General features: G+C 40.6%; 1 protein-coding gene across 4 annotated transcripts in view; it reads right to left on the reverse strand.

Annotated features, from left to right (window-relative positions):
• Nucleotides 1-25,019, reverse strand: part of MYO1B (myosin IB) — a 188,857-nt gene that overhangs the window by 93,641 nt on the left and 70,197 nt on the right. For all 4 annotated transcript variants that reach the window (XM_043445020.1, XM_043445021.1, XM_043445022.1 and 1 more), the window contains one exon: nt 162-256. In XM_043445020.1, the coding sequence (XP_043300955.1) occupies nt 162-256 (95 nt within the window). The remainder of the gene's footprint in view (nt 1-161; nt 257-25,019) is intronic.

Raw genomic sequence — 25,019 nt, forward strand, 5'->3', positions numbered from 1 at the left:
GGCCAAGCTCTTCCTGGAAAACATTCCAGGATCCTAACAACTCTGCCTTCCCACAAAGAAGCTCTGTAAGCTTCATGCTAATGAGCCCACTTTGCTGACATCATCCTGTCCGTGGTTCACCTTCTTAGAGGAGAAAGGAACTTGTCTGGTGGTGACCTTACCTGTTTTTCCTGCTCCGCTTTCCCCAGTAATCAGAATACACTGATCTTTATCTTGATCTCTTAGGGATCTGTATGCTTCATCTGACAGGGCAAAGCTGTAGGGGATAATGGAAAAAAAAAAAAAAAGGTCCTTACAATTCAGCTCATTATTATTCGTTTACCAGATATAACAGGCTCTTTAAGGGCCACTGATATGTTTCAGATAGAAAGCAGAAACACCACATTGTTCTTCTTCAAATTCTTCAAGTAAATAAATAAAGTTATTTATTCTTTGTGGCCCAAGTTATCTTCTCCTATGCATTCCCTACTAACTAAAATGGTATTGATATACTGTACACGATAAAAAGATATGCTTTATTTAACTCAGATGCTATATTTACAGCTTACTTTATTAGAATCCGGGCAACTAAGAGAACCAAGAAAAAAATTTACATCACATGTCCACAACTGGATAATGTTGCTATTTCCAGGATGATACACTGGAGTTTCAAAACACTGAGAAAAAAGTTTTTCAAAAGTTAGAAAATGTTATCAAATACTAAATAGCTGATACTACCATCACAAAACTGAAAACAGAATTATCACCTCCACAAACAAGTTGGTAAAAACTATAAGATCCAGCAGTGGCAGGTGGTCCTATAGGTTTGCCGTTGTTCTTGTCCAGTCTTGGGCTCCATGATGACAAAGGGCCCTCTATCAAGTAAGCTCTCATGTCGACCTTCCCTTCCTCAAAATCAACTAACAAGGCAAATTTGAGTCCCTCTAGCTAACTGAAAAATAATTTTGACAATATGATGCTGTCTTAAAATAGGTAAAGCTCCTCTTCTAATTCATTTATTTTGAGTCTACCTAACGTGAAGAATCGGAGAAGGCAATGGCACCCCACTCCAGTACTCTTGCCTGGAAGATCCCACGGACAGAGGAGCCTGGTGGGCTGCAGTCCACGGGGTCGCTAAGAGTCGGACACAACTGAGCGACTTCACTTTCACTTTTCACTTTCGTGCACTGGAGAAGGAAATGGCAACCTACTCCAATGTTCGTGCCTGGAGAATCCCAGGGACGGGGGAGCCTGGTGGGCTGCTGTCTGTGGGGTCGCACAGAGTTGGACACGACTGAAGTGACTTAGCAGCAGCAATGTGAAGAACATGCTAGGAATGCAAAGATAATTAAGATTCAGCCCTTCTTTGATGAGTTCTCAGCCAAAAGTAGGGGAGAGATACAAATAGAGGATAGATAAGTGCAAGGAAAAAGAACCACACAGGGCCCTCAGTAGGGTGGGGACTGGAGTTGGAGTATCTTAAGAGGTGGAAAAAACAGTCCTAAAGAATTAATCAGCAAGACAAAGGGCTTTGAGGTAAAAACAAAGGCCAAAATAACCTAGAGGTAGGCTAAGGTGTATGAGCAGTTGCTTGCTGCTGAAAGGCAAGGCCTGAGGAGAAATGCACTAGAGAGATGAAGTGAAGTTGCTCAGTCGTGTCCCATGGACTGTAGCCTACCAGGCTCTTCCGTCCATGGAATTTTCCAGGCAAGGGTACTAGAGTGGGTTGCCATTTCCTTCTCCAGGGGATCTTCCCAACCCAGAGATTGAACCCAGGTTTCCCGCATCGCAGGCAAACACTTTACCGTCTGAGCCACCAGGGAAGCCCAGAGAGATGAGCAGACTCCAAATCAGGAGAATGGAGCCACCCAGCAGGACTGTAAGCAGAGGAGGGTCAGGACCACAGAGTAGCCAGAGAGTAACTGGAGCTAAGACAGCAACACTTACTCTGCACCAGCATGGGCCCCAGGCCCTTCGTATTTAAGGATTATAAGTCTCACAAAGAAACTACGAGGAATATATTATTATTAGATGATGTAATATTTTCAGATGATACAATCATGGCACAAAGTGAAGACAGAACTTGTCGAGGTCACACTGGCAGTATGACGCAGTAGAACCCAAACTGAGCCCTGCTCCTGACCACTGGGACACACCACCTCTGTGTTCCGGACAGATCGCGGGTCGTAAGAGTACACTAAGAGAGATCCATCCGGAGGCAAGGAGCCCGCTGAAAGGCTGGGACACTTGGAAGGGCGTCAGTTCAGCCTTGCAATCACAGACTTGGGCTTTTCTTCAGAAAAGTGTGTGCCGCCATTAATATTGACAATGCACTCAGCACCTCCAATCTGCCAGGAGCTGAATCTTATGTGAACAAGGTACACTGATCTCTTTCCATCCGGCAGCCCTCCCTCCCTCCCCCTCAAACCCCTTCGGCCATCCCCTGAATAACCAGTGCTCTGCTCACCCCCAAGGATGCTCAGTGGCGTCATCCTCGTCCAGTGTTCCCTGATTTCCCAAGTGATAAGCAATCAAGCCCCTCTGTGTGATTGCATACTGTTGTTGTTTAATTACAAAGTCGTGTCCAACTCTCTGTGACCCCATGCACTGTAGCCTGCCAGGCTCCTCTGTCCAGGGGATTTCCCAGGCAAGAATACTGCAGTGGGTAGCCATTTCCTTCTCCAGGGGATCTTCCCAAGCCAGGGATGGAACCCTCATCTCCTGCATTGGCAGGCGGATTGTTTACCACTGAGCCACCTGGGAAGCCCCACTGCATTGTGGGACAGTGGAAAAAACAGTGAATCTGGAGGCAGAGGGCATCCCGGATGGACAGCATTCTCTGGGCCCCAGACCCACAACTTACCACCTAGAGGACCTGGAGCAAGTCACTCACCCTGGCTGAACTTTGGTTTCTCCAGGGACAAAATAAAGAAATGTAGCCCTGTACTTTAGCTCAGAAAATTAAACCAAACTGTATGAAAGCACCTTAAAAGTGACTAAGTCCTCAATAAATGTCTAATGTCTTTCTGTATTATAATCAGTTATGCAGACATCTTCTTCTCCCTTACCAGAGTGCAAGCTCCTGGGGGCACAGCCTTTCTGTGTCATTAATTTTCGTGCATTCCACAGAGCTATAAACATAAGACATCGTCTATACCAAAATATGAGTGAATGAATGAGTGGACCTTCACGTTTTGACAAAGCCCCTAATGGACTGAGCTCCATGAAGCAGGAAACTCATATCTCCTATCGCCTTCAGACAGGGAAGGAAAGCTTTACTTGGATTTCTTATTAGCCCCCTCCTCCCTCCCATCCCTCCCACTTCCAGACAAGAGTTCAGCAAAGCCAGTGTCATCTTCACCACTGGCAAGAAGCGCAGGAAAGCACGTTACGCCAAATACAAATGAACTCTTCCAATCATATATTGATATATTCGCTGACCTCTTCATGGATTAGCACAGGCCTTTCCCCAGGCTCCGAGTACTGCAAGTTAGCTTTATATATTATACCATCATTAGATCCCAAATAATACAAAATTACTTCTAACATGATTAACCATATGTGATTGTGACTGCACACATATATGCATGTATACACACACACATGGGCTCAGAAGATCACCAAATGACCCTGACATGGGTTTATTTCCCATCAAAACACCCAGGTGGAACACTGCATTTTCTCTTGTCTACCTAGACAGAATCGTTAACTGCTGTCCCCCAACCTGGGCTTGATGCATCTAGTGGGGAGTATATTTTAAGATAAAGGCTAAAAGGGATGGTTATTCTGTCAGGTCTCTGAAGAGTCAATGATTTCAAACTGTCATGAAAATTTACCAATTAAAGTACTCACACATTGGGAAAACTGGCCCGGAATACTAGCACATCCACTTTGAGCAGAGAATAATGCCATCTTACTTATTTCACATAAACACAAGATCTTGACTTCACTTAAAAAACAACACAGAGGCCAGGACACGAGCCCCCCTCCCAACCTCACTCTTTCTCTCTGGCGATGTTCACTCTTATTCCCTGTCTCTCTGGCAACTTTAGCACGTACCCATCACCACAGCCAACATTTGTAACTAAAATGAAACCACATGCCAGTCTTCCCAACCACTCTATAATTAAGGAACCTAAATAAATCTTTAGAGCAGTTTTTACTTAAAAGCAGTTGTGACCCATATGCTTCACATTATTTTGTGAGCATGTCAGCATTGTGATTTACCACACACAAAAATGAATGGTTTACTGCACTGTAATGATGATAACTTAAGGGGCAAACATGGTCTTCATCGCACCACATCAAGAGCAGGGCTTCATCTATTTCTTCTGTCCTCTACTTGAGCTCTAAGAATAGCGACAGCCTGACGTTTGAATGCAAGTCCCCCCTTCATTTCCAGATCAGCTAAACGGCTGTTCACTGAACCTTCCACCAATATCAAGCATGTTGCTGCACATTTGCAAACAGTTGTATCTATCATTTATAGGTTTTGGAAGCTAGATTTGGGGCTCATTTGTCATGCCCTGTCAGAGTAGAAGATTGTGTTGCATGTTCAAAATTATCTAGCCGGTATTCATGTTCTTTCACCATTTCTGTTCAGAATGGGAATCTCTGCCATGGTCCTGCTTTTGTGGGCATCAGGGCGTCCCTGCCCAAAACTCCAAGCTCCTCACCCTGTCATTTTCTTTCTAGGTTTCCTTCACTTACTTCAGGGAGCAGAAAAGATGGTGTGACACCAAATACACCACCCACCACCACCTAAAGCTTATGTTCTCCTAAAGTGAAGGTCGCTCAGTCACGTCTGACTCTTTGTGACCCCATGGACTGTAGCCCACCAGGCCCCTCTGTCCATGGAATTCTCCAGGGGTGGGGAGCTGTTCCCTTCTCCAGCAGATCTTCCCAACCCAGGGATTGAACCGGGGTCTCCTGCATTGCAGGTGGATTCTTTACCAGCTGAGCTAGCACGGAAGCCCACCCATGTTCTCCCAAGCAGACCCCTTTTTCTCAGTCCTCTGGCTCTCTTAACGAGGCACTTGAGGAATCATTCTCTAAAGCAGTCTAATCCATTCTGAAGACTTCTAGTTTGTCACCTCCTCTGGCCAAAGTGTTACACAGAACAAATTTTGTCTTAGGAAACTTTCCTAGCCTTAGATGACTGTTTCTACCTTTCTGTTTCTGTCTTTTTTTTCAGAAACTCTCAAAATGGTACTTCCTTTTATTCAATCCTGAATCCTAGAATACTTTCAAATCACACTAAGGAAATTCTGCTTCTGAATTTAACCCTCTTAAAACAGTTCCGTCTCAAAATTCTCATCCACATTGAGACCTACAAAACTTAACTATTTCTCCACTTTCCAGCTCTGATTCACCTCTAAAAACAACATGCTTTTAAAATTAAGCAACAACAACAAAATAAAGTGCTTTCTAAAAAAATTCCTAACCTCTAAGTGTGCCACCAAGTTCTCACTTCATATTAAATCTGATTAAGGACTAAGGTTCACAGCAAGGACATGCAAGAGAAGGAAAGAAAGAAAGGGAATTATGTGTGGTGTATTTTGCACAGTATCCTTGAGGTCTGTTTGTTTATTTGCTGGCTTTTAAGGAGAAGCACAATGCTGGCCTTTCTTGTAAAATACTATTGCAGACATCTGTACACCTATAATTGTCTCATATTCTTAAGTCAGAAACATTCACTTGCTTGAAAAATAACACTGAGTTAAATTAGTGTTATGCTCTTCTGTGACACATGCATCCCACATCTTAAGGAAAAACTTCAGGGAAAATAAGTTTTTATACTTGTTACAAGTAACTATAGCTTTTTATCCTGGAAAGCTTTGTTCCATCCTTGCCCTATGCCATGTTTTCATAATTCTCACAGTATCTCAAGCTTTTTCATTATTATCATGATTGTTACAGTGACATGTGATCTGTATTATAACTTTTTGTTTCATATTGTTTATTTAATGTATGTACATTTTTTAAGATTTAATACTATTACATACTTTACTATGAGACTATTGTATAGTGTATACATAACTATCATATACACTAAGAAGCCAAAAAAATTTATGTGACTTGCTTTATTGAGATAGTCACTTTACTAAGGTAGTCTGGAACTGAACCCACAATATCTCCGAGGTGTGCCTAAAAAAGCACAGTAAATTAACATATTTACAAAAATACATTTATTCATTCCTACATAGCAACAACATTGGTAAGCATTCTTAACAATCCAAGAGAAGGCAGAATGAAAGTAAGCCTCTCTTCAAAATAAGTAGCAATGGGCATATGCATGCATGCGTGCGTGCTAAGTTGTTTCAGTCGTGTCCGACTCTTTGCGACCCTACGGACTGCAGCCTGCCAGGCTCCTCTGTCCAAGGTTCTCCAGGCAAGAATACTGGAGTGGGTTGCCATTCCCTTTTCCAAGGGGACATATATATACTATGAAGTAAAAAGGAAAGATTATGAGAAAGAAAAAAAGAACAGAATTGGAGGGAGATAGATGGTAAATGGACCTAAATGATGGCAAGGTTTCTGAATTTTACATAAAGCAGTACAACATTAACTATGTATGGATCTTGAAAACTTTAGCATATACATTATACCATGAACAATCACAAAATAATAACACAAAGAGGTATAAAACAACAAAAGAATTAAAATGGAATTCTAAAAACAAATTCAAATTATCCAAAAGAAGGCAAGAAGAAAAACAGGGAACAAACAGAAAGTATATTATTAAATGGTAAACCTAAATTCAAGCACATCAATAATTACACTAAACGTTAATGGACAAAATACTCCAATAAAAAGGCAGAGTATGTTAAAATGGATAAAAACACAAAATCCAATTTGATGCTTTCTATGGAAGTCAAACTTAAAATATGAAGACATGGATAGACTAAAAGGAAGTAAGATGAAAAACATACATACATATATATATATATACACACACACACACATATACACACACACACCATGCCAAAACAACTGGTCAAAAAAAGAAAGAGAGAGAAGTACATTTCACTTTCTTTTCTCTTTATTCATTTAAACTCAAAGAGGTCCCTAGTTGTCATCTCAATGAAAAGAAGGCTGTTATGCCATGGCATAACATATGGCAGATTAAAGGTGAAACTTCATTAACTTCAATCATTTTTTAAAAAATATTTATCAATACTTACTTTTTAAAGTTCATATGCATTCTTATATCCTAAAAGGCTTGTTTCCATTAGGTACAAAACAGAAATCTCATCAGGGATGAATCATTTTAAAATGACATCTGTTCTGAAGTGACACAGTTAAGGCATCAAATAAAGCTCAAAAGTCAGGTTTTAAAATAAGACATAACAAATGGGCACAAAAAGGTTCTTCTTCCTCTCTAGAATTACACTGGCTTTCAAAAAACAGACTATAGAGTATTTTTGCAAATTTTCACAGACTGAGTCAACCTCAATGTACACTAGGTCTCTCATTATTTTTTAAAGAGTCACTCAAAAATACATTCTAGACAGTCAAACATAATCACGAAAGGGACAAAAACCATAGTATTAGAATGTTTTGTGTGAATAAAATGGTTTGTAGGTATTGTAACGTTCTAAGGACTAACAGAAATCCCTGTGTAATTAGACAAGAAATTCTTCTCCTCAAGTACTAGAATTTACAAAGCTCTTTAATTCATCAGTTCACGTGCTAGATATGCAATATAATCCAGAACAAACAGCAAAGAGCACTTAAGGGCTAGTCTTCTTTCAAGATTTTAGGAATTTTATTTACAATCCTCTTGTGATGGAAGAAGCTCTGAGGCATGCTCACATTTTCCCAACCCCATGGACCCGACCATTATCAAAATTATGATGGAGTTCCTCAGTTCTACTCAGCCCAGGGTCAGTTGGCTGAGTGTCCCCCGACAAAACAAACAGCTTCCTTCTCCTGGAGAGGGATGTGAGGGTGGACTGAGCCAAGGGGTGGCTCATTTCCAAAGGTGAACTGTAAAAGCCAGGTGCTGAAGACACACATTAGTAAGTAGGTAAGAGGTTTAAAAAGACTAAATTATGTCAGGAATGAAAAGGACTGGACTTAAGATATGAAGGCCTTGAGGAGGAAACATCTGCCTTCAGGGCCTAGAAGCTGCTCTTTAGCACTAGCAGTAATCCCTTGTGCTGTTGAGGACTTCCTTCTGTAAATGGTGTCCGGAGCATGAGAGGCCAGCGGGGAGAGCCCCTCGCAGGGCCAGCATCCTGCCTGGGACTTGGCAAGCAGTTAAAAGCACAGAGGCTGACTCCACTTTATCAGTCTTTGCTGCTGAAGGGCCTTATCTCGCAAATTAATGAAGTGTGGTTGGTGTCTTCTATCTTGAACGAGGTCCTCTAACAACTAATATGGAAGAGTACGCGGAGGTTAGGGCAAGAACCTCCACAAGGGTGAGGTTCCCAGGCACCCCCAAGCTAAGGGGCATCAGAGTCACCGTGAGGGTGCTGGGAATAAAGATGAAGAGAATGTCTTTTAACAGCTTAAAATCGAACAGGAAAGACATTAAATCCCCCCAAAAAAGAGGCATGGAAGAACATTAAGGTGCATAATACTATTCATACAAGAGGAATTCCAGCTGAACCACACTTATTTCTCCCTTCTAATCCACTCCCACTCTTAAAAAAGATTCTATCTAAAACAATGACACAATGTGACAAGGTTCATTCTACACAGAATCCTGAGTTCTGTGTAGAGCTCTGCATTTCCTATATTTTTTGTATCTAACTTCTACCATTACACAGGATATCCTTTCAATGAATATGATAAAATAATAAACAGCACAAGCAGTAAGCATTCTGGCCTGTCTTCTCCGGTTTTCCATTGACTTGTAAATAGATCTGAACAGATTTCCTCATTAAAAAAAAAAAAGGTGTGGGAGAAGGTAAGAAACATATGATCAATCCCCTAAAAAGGAAAACGGGGGGCAGGGAACACAACTTCTACTGAGAAAGGTATATCACAGAAGACAGGGATGTAACATCAGAACCCTGAGGCATATGCAAGGACAGAGGCTGGGAGAACACAGAAAACAAGGAGGAAATTGTGTTATTTCCTCTGTCCAGAAATTAACAAAACACACCTGATTTGAGGGGGAAAAAATCAGACAACTGAGCTCTTAATGCAAATTCAATAAGCCCTCAAAGTATTTTTAGCATCTCTTTTAAGAAAAGAATACTAACAAATAACCTTTTGTTACCCAACTCTCATAAAAGTAAGGACACAGCTATTTATCTACAAAAATAGCCTTTTTTGCTTAGGGTAAATATAATTTAAACAAACTCCCAGCACAATTGTTTCCAAGATTTTTAGCAAAATAGCTTATTTCAAGCAACTTACGGCTTCCCTGGTGGCTCAGTTGGTAAAGAATCTGCCTGCAATGCAGGAAACCCGAGTTCGATCCCTGGGTTGGGAAGATTCCCTGGAGAAGGAAATGGCAACCCACTCCAGTATCCTTGCCTGGGAAATGCCATGGACAGAGGAGCCTGGTAGACTACAGTTCATGGATTGCAAAGAGTAGGACACGACTGAGCAGCTAAACCACCAACAACCAACATCATGGTTTTTTATGACTTTATTATAGGAAACTCAAACTTCGGGTTAAAACTACCTATTCCAAGAGACAAAATGTGGTCCACTGGAGAAGGGAATGGCAAACCACTTCAGCATTCTTGCCTTGAGAACCCCATGAACAACAGTATGAAAAGGCAAAAAGATAGGATACTGAAAGAGGAACTCCCCAGGTCGGTAGGTACCCAATGTGCTAAGGGAGATCAGTGGAGAAATAACTCCAGAAAGAATGAAGGGATGGAGCCAAAGCAAAAACAATACCCAGTTGTGGATGTGACTGTGATAGAAGCAAGGTCCAATGCTGTAAAGAGCAGTATTGCATAGGAACCTGGAATGTTAGGTCCATGAATCAATGCAAATTGGAAGTGGTCAAACAGGAGATGGCAAGAGTGAATGTCGACATTCTAGGAATCAGCGAACTAAAATGGACTGGAATGGGTGAATTTAACTCAGATGACCATTATATCCACTACTGTGGGCAGGAATCCCTTAGAAGAAATGGAGTAGCCATCATAGACAACAAAAGAGTGCAAAATGCAGTACTTGGATGAAATCTCAAAAACGACAGAATGATCTCTGTTCATTTCCAAGGCAAACTATTCAATATCACAGTAATCCAGGTCTATACCCTGACCAGTAATGCTGAAGAAGCTGAAGTTGAACAGGTCTGTGAAGACGTACAAGACCTTCTAGAACTAACACCCAAAAAAGATGTCCTTTTCATTACAGGGGACTAGAATGCAAAAGTAGGAAGTCAAGAAACCTGGAGTGACAGGCAAATTTGGCCTTGGAGTACAAAATGAAGCAGGGCAAAGGCTAATAGAGTTTTTCTAAGAGAACACACTGGTCCTAGCAAACACCTTCTTCCAACAACACAAGAGAAGACTACACAAGGACAACACCAAAAGCAGATTGATTATATTCTTTACAGCCAAAGATGGAGAAGCTCTATACAGTCAGCAAAAACAAAACCGGGAGCTGACTGTGGCTCAAGTCATGAACTCCTTATTGCCAAATTCAGACTGAAATTGAAGAAAGTAGGGAAAACCACTAGACTGTTCAGGTATGACCTAAATCATATCCCTTATGACTATACAGTGGAAGGGACAAATGACTAGATCTGATAGACAGAGAGCCTGAAGAACTATGGACTGAGGTTCATGACACTGTACAGGAGGCAGTGATCAAGACCATCCCCAAGAAAAAAAAATGCAAAAAGGCAAAATGATTGTCTGAGGAGGCCTTACAAATAGCTGTGAGTAGAAGCGAAGCAGAAGGCAAAGGAGAAAAGGAAAGATACACCCATGTGATTGCAGAGTTCCAAAGAATAGCCAGGAGAGATAAGAAAGTCTTCCTCAGTGATCAATGCAAAGAAATAGAGGAAAACAATAGAATGGAAAAGACTAGAGATCTCTTCAAGAAAATTAGAGATACCAAGGGAACATTTCATGCAAAGATGGGCACACTTAAGGACAGAAATGGTATGGACCTAACAGAAGCAGAAGATATTAAGAAGAGGTGGCAAGAATACACAGAAGAACTGTACAAAAAAGATCTTCACAACCCCAATAATCATGATGATGTGATCACTAACCTAGAGCCCAACATCCTGGAATGTGAAGTCACGTGGGCCTTAGGAATCATCACTACAAAGAAAGCTAGTAGAGGTGATGGAATTCCAGCTGAGCCATTTCAAATCCTAAAAGATGATGTTGTGAAAGTGCTGCACTCAATATGCCAGCAAATTTGGAAAACTCAGCAGTGGCCACAGGATTGGAGAAGGTCAGTTTTCATTCCAATCCCAAAGAAAGGCAATCCCAAAGAATGCTCAGACTGCCACACAATTACACTCATCTCACACGTTTGCAAAGTAATGCTCAAGATTCTCCAAGCCAGGCTTCAACAGTATGTGGACCGTGAACATCCAGATGTTCAAGCTGGTTTTAGAAAAGGCAGAGGAACCAGAGATCAAATTGCCAACATCCGTTGGACCATCAAAAAAGCGAGAAAGTTCCAGAAAAACATCTATTTCTGCTTTATTGACTATGCCAAGGCACTTGACTGTGTGGATCACAACAAACTGTGGAAAATTCTTAAAGAGATGGGAATACCAGACCACCTGACCTGCCTCCTGAAAAATCTGTATGCAGGTCAGGAAGCAACAGTTAGAACTGGACTTGGAACAACAGACTAGTTCCAAATCAGGAAAGGAGTACGTCAAGGCTGTATACTTTCACCCTGCTTATTTAACTTATATACAGAGTACATCATGAGAAATGCTGGGCTGGAAGAAGCATAAACTGGAATCAAGATTGCCGGGAGAAATATCAATAACCCCAGATATGTAGATGACCCTACCCTTATGGCAGAAAGCGAAGAACTAAAGAGCCTCTTGATGAAAGTGAAAGAGGAGAGTGAAAAAGTTGGCTTAAAACTCAACATTCAGAAAAGTAAGATCATGGTATCTGGTCCCATCACTTCATGGCAAATAGATGGGGAAACAATGGAAACAGTGACAGACTTTACTTTTGGCGGCTCCAAAATCATTGCAGATGGTGACTGCAACCATGACATTTTTAAAAGATGCTTACTCCTTGGAAGAAAAGTTATATGACCAACCTAGACAGCATATTAAAAAGCAGAGACATTACTTTGCCAACAAAAGTCCATCTAGTCAAAGCTTTGGTTTTTCCAGTAGTCATGTATGGGTGTGAGAGTTGGACTATAAAAAAAGCTGAGCGCCGAAGAATTGTTGCTTTTCAACTGTGGTGTTGGAGAAGACTCTTCAGAGTCCCTTGGACTGCAAGGAGATCCAACCAGTCCATCCTAAAGATCAGTCCTGGGTGTTCATTGGAAGGACTGATGTTGAAGGTGAAACTCCAATACTTTGGCCACCTGATGTGAAGAACTGACTCACTGGAAAAGACCCTGATGCTGGGAAAGATTGAAGGAGGAGGAGAAGGGGACAACAGAGGATGAGATGGTTGGATGGCATCTCATCCAACTGACTCAGTGGACATGAGTTTTGAGTAAACTCTGGGAGTCAGTAATGGACAGGGAGGCCTGGCATGCTGCAGTCCATGGGGTCGCAGAGTCGGACACTACTGAGCAACTGAACTGAACTGATCCCAAGAGAAATTATTCCCATGACCTTCCTAATTGTCCTTAGGATTTAATATTTTATTCATTAAGAAAACAGAATGACTTCAAGTTCTCAAAATGCTGATTTTTGAGATCAGTGTTCCCTGCTGACCAGAAGCCTAAAAATGTGCCACCTCATATGCCATTCTGTGTGTCTTTGTGTAACACTGAAACACACATTCTGATTTAAAGCACTTCACATCCACATGCCAAACAATGAAGACTGTTGGGTAAAGTTAACCTTTCAACATTCAAACGTCACGCATTCTGCGTCATCTAACTTTGACAGTCCCCATTGTCAGGTATATACACAGGATACAATGACATGAGGTGGGGTCTCAGCTTCCCTACGGTAAGAGGGAGGAAGAGAAACACAGGGCCAGCTATCCACACTAGAAGATGCTGCACCCTGCCTGGCACCCCGTACTGAAGAAGTGCAGAGAAATCTGGCTGCAGTCAACATGGAACGCAGTGAGTAGAGATGGCCTCTGAACAGGAACCCCAAGTACACCTGCTTTGAAGTTTAAAAAAAAAAAAAGCACAGAGGAGAGGGAGTGGGCAGCAGTGAAAGCTCTGAAGAAGTTGTTAGCTTTCCAGCCTAACAGACCTGGCAGAAGCTGCCCCTTATACAGAGCCCACAGGATCTAAATAAAGGACTGAGAGGCCAGATGCGGCTAAGATTGCATGCTACAGAATCAAGCTCACAAATCGACTCCCATCTGAAGAAAGAGATCCACCACCATTTCATAGAGTGGATACAGAATTCAGGGAAATCAACAAATATAGGTTTGGCCAAAAAGTTCATTCAGGTTTTCCCATAACATCTTACAGAAAAAACCTGAACGAACTTTTTGGCCTATCCAATATTAAGATTCCTGGTTACAAAGAGATACATGTACATACATACATACACACAGACAGATCACCGTGTACATACAATGCAATTGCCTGAGCTTATGTATAGTGCTGTGAAGAAAAGAAAGTGAACTGGCAAAATAATAATAATAATGAAACTTCCTGAAATTAGCTAAATTCATATCATTATATTGTAAGGGAAGAAACATCTTGGGAAATAATTTTAAGAGAATTTAGTACTCGTTAATTCAATAAGCATTCTATGTGCCATGGAGTGTTTCAGGCAGAGGAATATAAATGATGTCATCCCCACCCTCAGGTTGCTCAGTTTAGAGAAATCACATACTATCTAATGAGACAATAATTCTTTCATTTGAGGACATGTCACATGGTCTATGTGGCTTACTTTAAAAACAAGAAATCCATTTCCTAAAGCTTGAGGGATGCCGGTACTACAAAGAAAATTTTTATTTGATTCTTTCATGCAGGTACTCAGTATACCCTGCAACTCTACCCCTTTCTCTCCTCTCCATCACTAGTTTTTTATTGCCTTAGATGACTTCCTCATTTCTGGCCTGAGCTTTGCTAACTCTTAAAGGGGTTTTCTATATCCAAGTAAGCCACTTTTCACAAGCCATCTTGATACAACACTGTCAAAAATTGAGGCCATTTTTCATTGACATGACTTCCTCCCCTGATCTCGTTGCACCCAGGTTTAACCTCTTGATTTTACGTGTTTCTGTGACAAAGCTTTTCCCCCAAATTTGTTAAGCTCAAAGCTAGGTGGTATCGCTTCTGTGTTTCAAAGCTAAGGTCCTCTGGAGCACCGTGGTTTTAAGTGTGATGCATTTGTTTTGCACGGGCACCAGACACAAGCACTGAACACACGATGAGGGCCTCAGAGGTGCGGGCTGAGCTGGAGTGAGCCTAAAGGGCGCTGCCAGCCCACCATCCACCAGGTTAACATGTACCTATTCCCATAAGGTTTACAAATTTAGGACAAAGACAAGATGTAGAAGCCTTTCTTCTGAATTTCCAAACAGGGGGGAAAAAAATTACATGGTCAAATCCATGTCTCAATTTTAAAAAGAAACTTAAGATAAAGGGAGGAAATCAGAGGATTATGAAACAGACCATTGAGACAGAAGCCCCCTCAGGGAATGAGTAGGCTCTGGGCTTGGGGTGACTGACAGCCATCTCTGAGAGGCTGACCAAGGATGACTACTCTTCACTTGGGTGTGGCTCCCAGACAGATCTCACGCCGACTCCCTCCTTTACTCTACCTCTGCTCCCCTTCACAAGGAAGGGGCTTCAACAGTAACATAAGGCAGGCTCGTAAGATGCCAGAAAGTCTGCTCTGTACAGTATTTGGTTAACTTTTATGTGTGTGTGTGTGTCTTATGCTAAAATATCTGCCTTTCAAAAACGGCTTCAAAGTGGCCACGTAAGAATGGGTAAACCAAAAATACCATATGCCACTCTGTCTGTAGGCTGGCTTCCCCACAACCCTCCTCCTTTTAAAACGCGAGCAGGTCACTCCCTCCGCCACAAGCTTCTTTGGCCCACACTTGAGACAGGGGATGACGAAGCAACAATGCTTTGAGCTACTGCCAGAGGAAGATTTAATGCTGATACTCACAAAGTGCCCTAACACTCAGAAAGGGGTCTGAAACAACCCTCATTATTACTTCAGCACACAGAAAGCACAGCTCCAGAATGGACTTAAAACACAGCGCATGCAAACATCTGCTTTCAAGATTCTTAAGCTAGGTCACAGTGTCTGCAAAGTGGCCACAAGGAAATGACTGCCTTGAAATGCCACATAGACAGACGACACGGATATTTGAGAGAAAGATGCAGATCTGCAAGCAGGCAGTTAGTATCATTACCATGTGACTGAAGGACAAAAAGTCATCTGATAAAGACTTTGTCCTAAAAAACTAAACTTTGAAATACTAAGAAGAAAGTCCTGGAAGCCAGCAGAAATCCTCCCAGATGAGCGGAGTAGGGACAAAAGATTCTGATGAGATGAGACCATGCCCCCAGGCGCTCTGGATACAAATACTGGGTCCCTAAAAAGCTATGCACGGGGCCAGGGTATGTTTTTATTACAGAGTATAAGCTCAAGACTCAGGAAGATCTCCTGGAGTAGGAAATGGCAACCCATTCCAGTACACTTGCCTGGGAAATTCCATGGACAGAGAACCTGGTGGGCCACAGTCCATGGGGTCACAAAGAGTCACACCACTTAGTGACTAAAATATGAAGCACTTAAAAATGTCCTTCATGTATATCCCTACTGGTTTCTGGCCCAAGGGGTCAAAATCAGGCAGGTCACCCACCCAGAATCCAGTCTCTAAGGGCTTTATTTCTCACTGGTGTGCTAAAGAAGCCAAGCCCCTCCCGGGAGCAAGATGAGGTATGTCTCCTGTTTTATCTCCCAGTCAGTTCCTCTTCTGCCCTCACTGTCCCCACCACTCTCTTCTGGAAACCCTCAGTGATTCCCATTGTTCAAAGACAGCATTACCTACAAACCTACAAAAATCCCATCTATATATCTATTGTGTCCTTAACATGTGGTTTAAATTTCTGGAGAATTTTTTTTTTTGCTTTTCTCCCTTGAGAGCAAAAATTATGACTCATCATCTCAGTGGATGATACACAGTGTATGGTCAGAATAAATTTGTGAAATGAATCCTAACATAGTCTTCTCTCCTAGTCATGTAAGAAATTGACAGAATCACTGTATGGCATTTTCAAACTCGAAGTTTACCAACTATTTGTAACTAAGTTAGAGAGAAATTAAAAGAAATGTTATTCAGGTATGCATATGTGAGTGCACATTCATATCTTTACAAAGAAAGAGACTTAACGGATTTAAAATACTCAGAGAAGAAAGTTAAGACTAAAATCCTCTGCTTTAGAAAGACAAGGCATGATTATATTTGCCCTGGTAACACTCTAGGACCTTGCTATTACATTTCTTGAACTAAGAGGCAAAAGCAACCAGAGTCATTTCCAGAACTGCCTGATGAAAAAATCCTGCTCCTACTGCTTCTCAGAGCCCTCAACTGATAGCCCCACCCCTCTCCAAAATATGTATAGTCCCTCTGCAAGGACCCCCTTGAGCAAATGATCATGTTTATCCTAACATGCTTCTCAGATTCTGCAGCCAGTATCTATCAAGAGGGTACAACCCACCGAGAGCCACGTACCCAGCATCAGAGGACACATAGATGAAAATGAGGCTATCCTTACCATCCAGACCATCAAGTTCAAGGCTCCCCTCCACAGCCCTGACTCTTCAGAGTCACCCAGCACAGTCCCCTTCAGCCCCCTCAGCAAAAGACTCCACTGGAAGAAGGAATGGAGTTTCACTGCTCTGGAATTTATGTTCTTCAGAGCAGGGTTTCTACAGCAAGAAAAGCACTGGGCCAGGCAGAGGTGGGGTGCTCAAAATATTTGTCAGATGAATAAACCAGTAAATCTTCAAAGACTCCACACATCAAATCTCTGAGATTTAAACAGGTTACAAGACTACTTAGAAAAGCTACAGTTCACAACCCTCTGTCCCTTTTTCATGTATCTTTTTTGCCATTGAGACCTATCGTTCCTAAACTGACTGTTTAAGGTTAAACACACACACACAGACACACACACACAAGATTGCTCTCTCCAGATACATGTACTTCAAACACCTACTAACTGAGGAAATATCAATCTCTGCAGTGATGCCCCAGACCCAAAGACCAGGACCATCCCTATATCCTTCATGGTTTTCTAAGCACAACTGTAAACTAGTTCCAGTCTAAAGAACCTTCTATTTGTCATGTCTGTAGCCCACAACTCTCCAGAGAGGAAGCAGCCACCTATTTAAATGAGTCTTGGTTTGCTTCCTCGATTTTCATAAAATAATGACAAGCTTATTTCCAAATTAAGGTGCTATCTTTCCCTGTCAACAGAGTATGTGTATTCTGGGCTCCTTCCAAAGAATATCATCTCTGTCAGCAGACCACCATTAATTCAAAGCCCAGTTATGAAAAAACTGAAAACAAATAAAGGAACACATAAAACTGTCACAGATAATCACCTGAGGGAGAAACTGCCATCCATCTGTTCCTTGTATTTCTGAATCAAGCCAAACCATCAATGACCTAGGTACCTGTATTGGTGGTTCTCAGCCTTGGACACACGTTAGAATCACCTGGGGAGCTGACGCCTCGCTACCCTTCCCCACCCTCCACAGATGTGATGGAATTCCGTGGGGGCCCTGTGGAGCAGCCAAGGTCAAGTAATCGCTGACTTCAGTGTCTCACAGACTTGCTTTTGCAAAACTGTGCTTTGGTGTTATGTCCTCTGCTTCTACTTACTGACGTGACATAAAAAGCAGCCATGTAAAATTCACTTCTTTATTTTCTGCAGAGAAATTTTGGGAGGTGTTGCTCAAGATGCTATCCTTCACTTCCTAAGTCCCGTAAGACTTCAAAATCTCTTTTAAAACTAACTGGCAAGGAAAACTTTTCTCTTGAGTAACTCAAGTACTTTGATCTTGTGTGCAAAAAGAATTTTGTAACTGATCATATTCCCCTTTTTGTTTTGACCACCAGGAAATGAAAAATCCAAGTTCAATAACCATAGAGGACAGCATGGTATTAACTTTTGCTTTGGTCTCATTATTTCTGTTTCCTTTGCTTTTTTTCTATTTTTTTTTAAAGCAAAGGAAAGGTTTATTACAAGGCCAAGCAAGGAGAACAGGTGGCTCATGCAAAAAAAAAAAAAAAAAAACCCCAACCTGCTCTGGCTTTTTGAAAGCTATCATTTTAAAATATTGACTGTAAAAAAAAAATAATAAAATAAAATATTGACTGTAAAACAGTAAGCTGCTTTCAATCAATTTTCAACGTGAGGAGATAAAACAATTAGTTCCCATTCATACTCTTCACATATCTTTAAATGTATATATAAAGCTGATTCACTTCATTGTACAGCAGAAACTAAAAGCAATCATATTCCAATAGAAAAATTAGATAAAAGACCAAACATTGACATTGCTGTGACTAAAATCCATGTATACATGTAAAGTTCTTTGGGTTTTTTTTTTTTTTTTTGGAGGGGGGGAGGATAGACAAGTAGGTAGATAGACAGACCTCCCTCAAAATATATCAGCTCAGGTAAAATATAGCTAAGAATGGCAATTTCCCAGAAAATTTTCATTTATTCATTTAAAACTGTAACATTCTAAATTCACAAATCTAGAAAAACCTTCAGTGTGCAAGCAGATGGACATAAGTTTATCGGAAGTAAAAGACTACAGTTTAAAAATCATAGCAACACTGAGTCAAGAGAACCTCAAGACTACTGCCCCACATCATGTTATGTAAAGAGAAACTCTGAATGGGTGACTGTTGGCATGGATTCTGTATCTGTTCATTCCTAATTCTATGTTTTCCCCTAACCCATCACCCAAACACCTCAAAACTGCCCATCTCTTCTGAAAAACTCCAATATTCTCCTTTCTTGCCAAGTCCAAGAGGACTCTTTCCTTACACGCTTTTATGGAGATGCTGAGAAATGAAGTGTGTGCTTATGAAAATGTACTATCCCATTCACTAAGATTTCCAGAGTATAACAAACAAATTCTGGTCACCAGTAACTCAAAGAGAGTTAATAGGACTCACTTCTTGAAAGTTATCTCTATAAAGAGAATTGGAGAAGATCTGCCTTGTTTTCCATGGAAATAAGACCTTTCAGGTACATCTTTACACCGACACAGAAAAGTTTGTCACAAGTGCCCAAATGACAATGAAGTTGGAAAAGGGCAAAACCAGACTTTAAATCTAGATATGTTAACTAATCTTCAACTTCCCTAATTTAGACTGTGACCTCAGAAACTGAAGAATCAAATCATCCCACATACACCTTGTTCTGTGCTTCATCGCTCAGTTGTGTCGGACTCTTTGTGACCCCATGGACTATAGCCCACCAGGCTCCTCTGTCCATGGGGGTTCTCCAAGCAAGAATACTGGAGTGGGTTGCCATGCCCTCCTCCAAGGGATTTTTCCCAGTCCAGGGATTGAACCCAGGTCTCCTGCATTGTGGGTGGATTCTTTACCATCTGAGCTACCAGGGAAGCCCAAGAATACTGCAGTGGGTAGCCTATCCCTTCTCAAGAGGATCTTCCCAACCCAGGAATTGAACCAGGGTCTCCTGCATTGCAGGCAGATTCTTTACCAGCTGAGCTACCAGGGATGCACATATAAACCTATTACCTAGTTATTCTAAACAACTGAACCAACTACCATTTTTAAAAATCAGTAACATTAAAAAATTTTTTTCTAATGAAAGTTTTCCTAAAATACACTCCACATTTCTTAAATAGGAAGATCATACACTCATAGGATTTCAGAGTTGAAAGCAACCTTAGAATTAAATTATTTCCCATTCCCAAATTCTTTGTTAGCATTCACAACTCAAAACCACCAACAATAAGTCTACTGACAGCACAAGTTCATCTGTGAACATTTAAATATAATATCATTATTACATTCATATCTCGTACTTGAATAATTTTACTGTTTTCTCATTTCTGTTGTGAATCCTTAAAGAAGGCGGCTCCTAAATTTTCAAACTATACCATTTGAAAATTTTCCCCCTTTTTTCAGAAGTTACTAAATAGCAAGCTGAGATATCCAAGCAGAGTCCTTATAGTGTAGCTTCATCTTTTGATATGAATTCCTAGAACATCAGAAATTTCTGAACATGTGATTAAAGGTTTATTTAACCTAATTAACTGATATTACAGACTGTTTAATATGTGCCAGCCACTAAGAATGTAGCAATGAACATGGACCCAAGCTTCTGTGAGTGATGTGGAGGGGAAGGCAGGCAATAATGAAACTAAGTAAAGTATAATGTACCAGAAGATGGTAAAAGAGAGAAACAAAGCAAGCAAGAAGGATGGCGAATGCTGGGGCAGAACAGAAAAGGAGACCAGGACGAAACTGTTAGAAAGGATAACAATGGAAGGACCCATTGAGAAGGTAGCATGTGAGCAAAGACTCAAGGAAGGTTAGGGAGGAGGACATGTGGAGAGAGAGAGGGGGCTGCATGCGCTGCAGGGGCTGGGGCATTCCAAGCAGAGAGAGAGACAGAGTACAAAACCCTCAGTATGCAAGTGTGCATCTAGGTTAACAGTTAAACAGAATCCTATTTTAATTTAACTAAATTATATTTTAATGTTCTATTTGATGTCTGCAAAGAATTGATTGACAATGATTTTTAATCATACCTATGGGTACAGTAGACACTGAAGAGATCAAGAAGAGACTGAAAGAATGCACGGAAAAACTGTACAAAAACGATCCAAATGAACCGGATTACTTCGATGGTATGGTCAGCCACCCAGAGCCAGATATTCTGCACAGTGAAGTCAAGTGGGACTTAGGAAGCACCGCTGTTAGCAAAGCTAGTGGATGAGATGGAATTCCAGTAGAGCTACTCAAAACCTTAAAGAATGATGCCATCAAGGAGTAGCATTCAATATGTCAGCAAATCTGCAGACTCAGCAGTGGCCACAGGACTGGAAAAGGTCAATCTTCATCCCAATTCCCAGGAAAGGTAGTACTAAAGTATGTGCTAACCATCGAACAATTGCACTCATCTCCCATGCTAGTAAGGCCATGCTTAAGATCTTTATATCCAATAAAACTGTTTACCAAAAACAAGTGTATTTTTCCAGATCAAGAAGACCCAAGAAAAGTATGTAAATGATATACCATAAGCATTTTTGCAAAGTACTTAATCATGACCAAAGTTAACAAGAGAATGACTGTTATAAACTAGAAGTAAAATTTAAAAAGTAATATATCATCTATATTCTATAAGATGAAACTATAGAGTGACATCACTTATTGGGAGTGACATTATTTATTTACTTATGGTTTTTGGTTTTCCCACCATGAAAATTAATATGATTGCTTTAAAATTAAAATTTATTGATCAGAAGTAATATTAAAATTCTTCTGCATCCATGTTTAAAATTTTAATATTTTTTCACCTTCCACCTTTGACTACACTCATATTTGGAAAAAGAATTTCACTAAAGCTGTCCTTAAACACAACTCAAATTCCACAATGTAAGGGAAACTGATTTTTATTCTTTCATTCTCAGAAGAATTGAATCCAAAAAAATTAACACTACACTGGCTTAAGTTTCAAAGTTGGTCAGAACCATTTTGCTACAATTCTCAATAGGTGAATATGTGAACTAACATAGATGAGATCAGCATTTAATTTTCTAAAATTCTCAATAAACATATTTGTTCCAAGAATATCAATAATATGGCAATTGGACCAAAGACAGATCTACTGGCATAAGCCATCAAAGCATTTACACACATCTTCAAATATTCATATATAAACTACTTCTGTAAACAACAGCAATGAAACTGGACACTACTATTAACTTTGTTCATAGTAAACAAATAAATCATTAGTCTCCGCTGAGTGGAAAAAAAGGAAAGCAATAACCACAGAAACATGAAAAATGAGTGAACAGTTTTACTTTTGTAGTTTAAAATGCGTTCAAATAAGATTCAAATGGAAATGTGAACAGTGATTATAATCATTACAAGGGAAACATTTGACAGTACTTTAAGAGGACTTATTTTCTTTCTAAATTATACTACTGAATTCATGTTTAAATTCATGCAGAAGCTTGCTTTACTTGATAAACCATGAGTTGAGTTATTAAACAGCAACAACTCTAGTGAAATGAACAGATCATCCTAGCAAATAGGAGGCCATGACACATTTTGACTAAATCCCATTCCATCTTCTACTTCCTGGGTGCATTTCCCAGATTCCTTTGCAGGAGGCTGGGCCCATGTGACCACACACCAGCCAATGAGGAAAGGGTTGACCATGCTCTCTCTCCACCTCCCACAGCAAACTTAAAAGCCCACGTGTTCCAGTTGCTACAACTACAGCCTGAATATGAGTCACCACTCAGAGGACAGCCTCTGAGGAGAGCCATCTGACCTCCATCAGACTGTGCTATCAGTGGCAAGCAAACTTTCACTCTGTTATGTCTTAAGGTATGAAGGCTTGTTGTCCAAGAATAACCTATCTTATTCCAATACATCCCTGATATCCCCTAACTAGATAGAAAACACACACTATTGCCTTGAGTTTTATTTTGGACAGGTAGAAAGCTTGTTAACAACCAGCAGAAAACAGCTGAAGGCTAAAAATAAATACTTCCTGCGTCCCTAATGTGTCCCTAACCCTAGGTCTCCAAAGTGAGATGTGGGCATCCCAGGGTATGCCTAAGATAAGCCACTGGAATATGGATATAAAATATGAGAATTTCTGTTTATAGGTCTTTATCATATTTTTAAAGTTCTTGTTCTTGTGAATGTTTCATAATGTACACCATACAATAGATAAACACACATATTGGATGGATTTTAAGACCCATGATCTTGAGACAAGAAAATAATTGTAACTGTTTAGTCCCTGCTCAAAAGATGCTCCCTCTTGTCCAATACTTAAATCGGAAACAATTAATGAAATATATAAGACAGTATACAATAAAGTCCATACAACTCTGACATAATGCATGCTATGGAAAATACATGTTAGAACCACCAAGTGGCCTTTTGGGAAATGGCTTCAAAGTGCAGGTGTACCCTGGATGCGTCCTGAAAGATGAACACATGATAAAGAATGAAGTGAGTGAAACAATACACGACCAGGGTGCCTAAAAAGAAGGAAAAATGAAAGCAACAGCAAGACAGGTGAGGAGAGGCCAAGAGAAGGAAAGCTTACAACTAACAGATCCCCAGCCAAATTTATTCAAACTCAACCTCTCTATTTTCAGCCAAGATTTTCACTTAGGACTGACTTTAATTTTGGAAGTTCTGTTCAAGATCAATGCCAGATATATGCAAACAGCAAGGAAAAATCTTTAAAATGACATATTTTCAAATCTGAAGATTCATTTATGCTACCTGATCTATGCCTGTGAGATACAATCACAGACAGGATACTATTATAATGACAATCATATTATACTCTGAAAAAGAAGAAAATGTTCAAAGCATTATACACCATTTTCTGTTTGTTTTAGGAGAGTTGCCCAAGAAACACCCAGAGACATTTCCTTCCACACTTCCTCCTTCCTTATATCCATGTTTCAGGTAATGAGTAACCAGACAGCAATGACTCACCCATATAGAGCAATCTTAAATAGCTAAGTGGGTTCATTTTATGATTTATGTCCTAACAACTTCATACTTCGGTAACGTTTTCTTTAATACATTTCTCTGACCATGGGTGGGATTCCGCCATTTTTAATATCCTTGTTTTTATTCATAATGCTATTCACACATATAAATTATGTTTAAGCCTCTGCTATTAACAATGGCCAAGGCAATTCTAAAGACAGAGAGAAGCAGCAGCAACTCAGAAGGACAGAATGTGAGGTAGCGTGAATGAGACAAGACTCTGTCCTCTGAAAGCAATCAAAGCAACAGCTTAAAAACTTAGCAAGTCCTAAGGAAACATTCAAAAGCCCTTAGTAACCCACGCTTCATGAAAATATAGATGACAGAAGTGGAAATGGACTCATCCAGCGGCCATCTAGGTCTTAAGTAGACAACCTAGGAGGATGCCTATCTGTGTTCCCCAAAAATAAAAGTCCATGGTACAAACTGAGACTTCTCTGGTGGCTCAGACAGTAAAGAATTTGCCTACAACTCAGGAGATCGGGGTTCGATATCTGGGTCAAGAAGACTCCATGGAGAAGGGAATGGCAACCCACTCCAGTATTCTTGCCTGGACAATCCCATGGACAGAGGAGCCTGGTGGGCTACAGTCCACGTGGCCGCAAAGAGTCGGACACGACCGAGCAACTAACTCGCACACCTGGCACAAACCAGCCAAACCTTCCCTCCCTCCAGGTACTTTCTAATGTTTTGCTGTTGAGGTGGACTGAAAGGAAAAGATCAGTAGAAAATATATACATTCTAACTTACGCCTCTACTGCTTTTTGTGAAACTAAGTCAAACCATCAATAGGGCTTACAGTGTTCTCAATGTAATCGAGTATATTCTTTTCAGATCTCCAGCTGACCACCCAGGCATTTGGACACGGAACACGAATCTCACAAGGGAAGGATTCCATATTCAAAGGAGAGCACATCCTTTGCAGAAGTCAATAACGACTGAAAATCAGGATTACTGCACATCAAATGCTCTTCCTCCTGAATAACATTATGATTCATCACCCATAGCAACTAGAGGTTTTGTCATAAAACATAATGAATTAACATCTGCTTACACTTATAAAGTTCATTTCAACATTCAGTCATTTACCACTCATTCATTAAAACACTGCATTTACACACATACATATTTAGGCATATTTGACAATCGTGACATTTT

The sequence above is a fragment of the Cervus canadensis genome, chromosome 24 (genome assembly GCF_019320065.1).
Source record: "Cervus canadensis isolate Bull #8, Minnesota chromosome 24, ASM1932006v1, whole genome shotgun sequence".
NCBI lineage: Eukaryota > Metazoa > Chordata > Mammalia > Artiodactyla > Cervidae > Cervus > Cervus canadensis.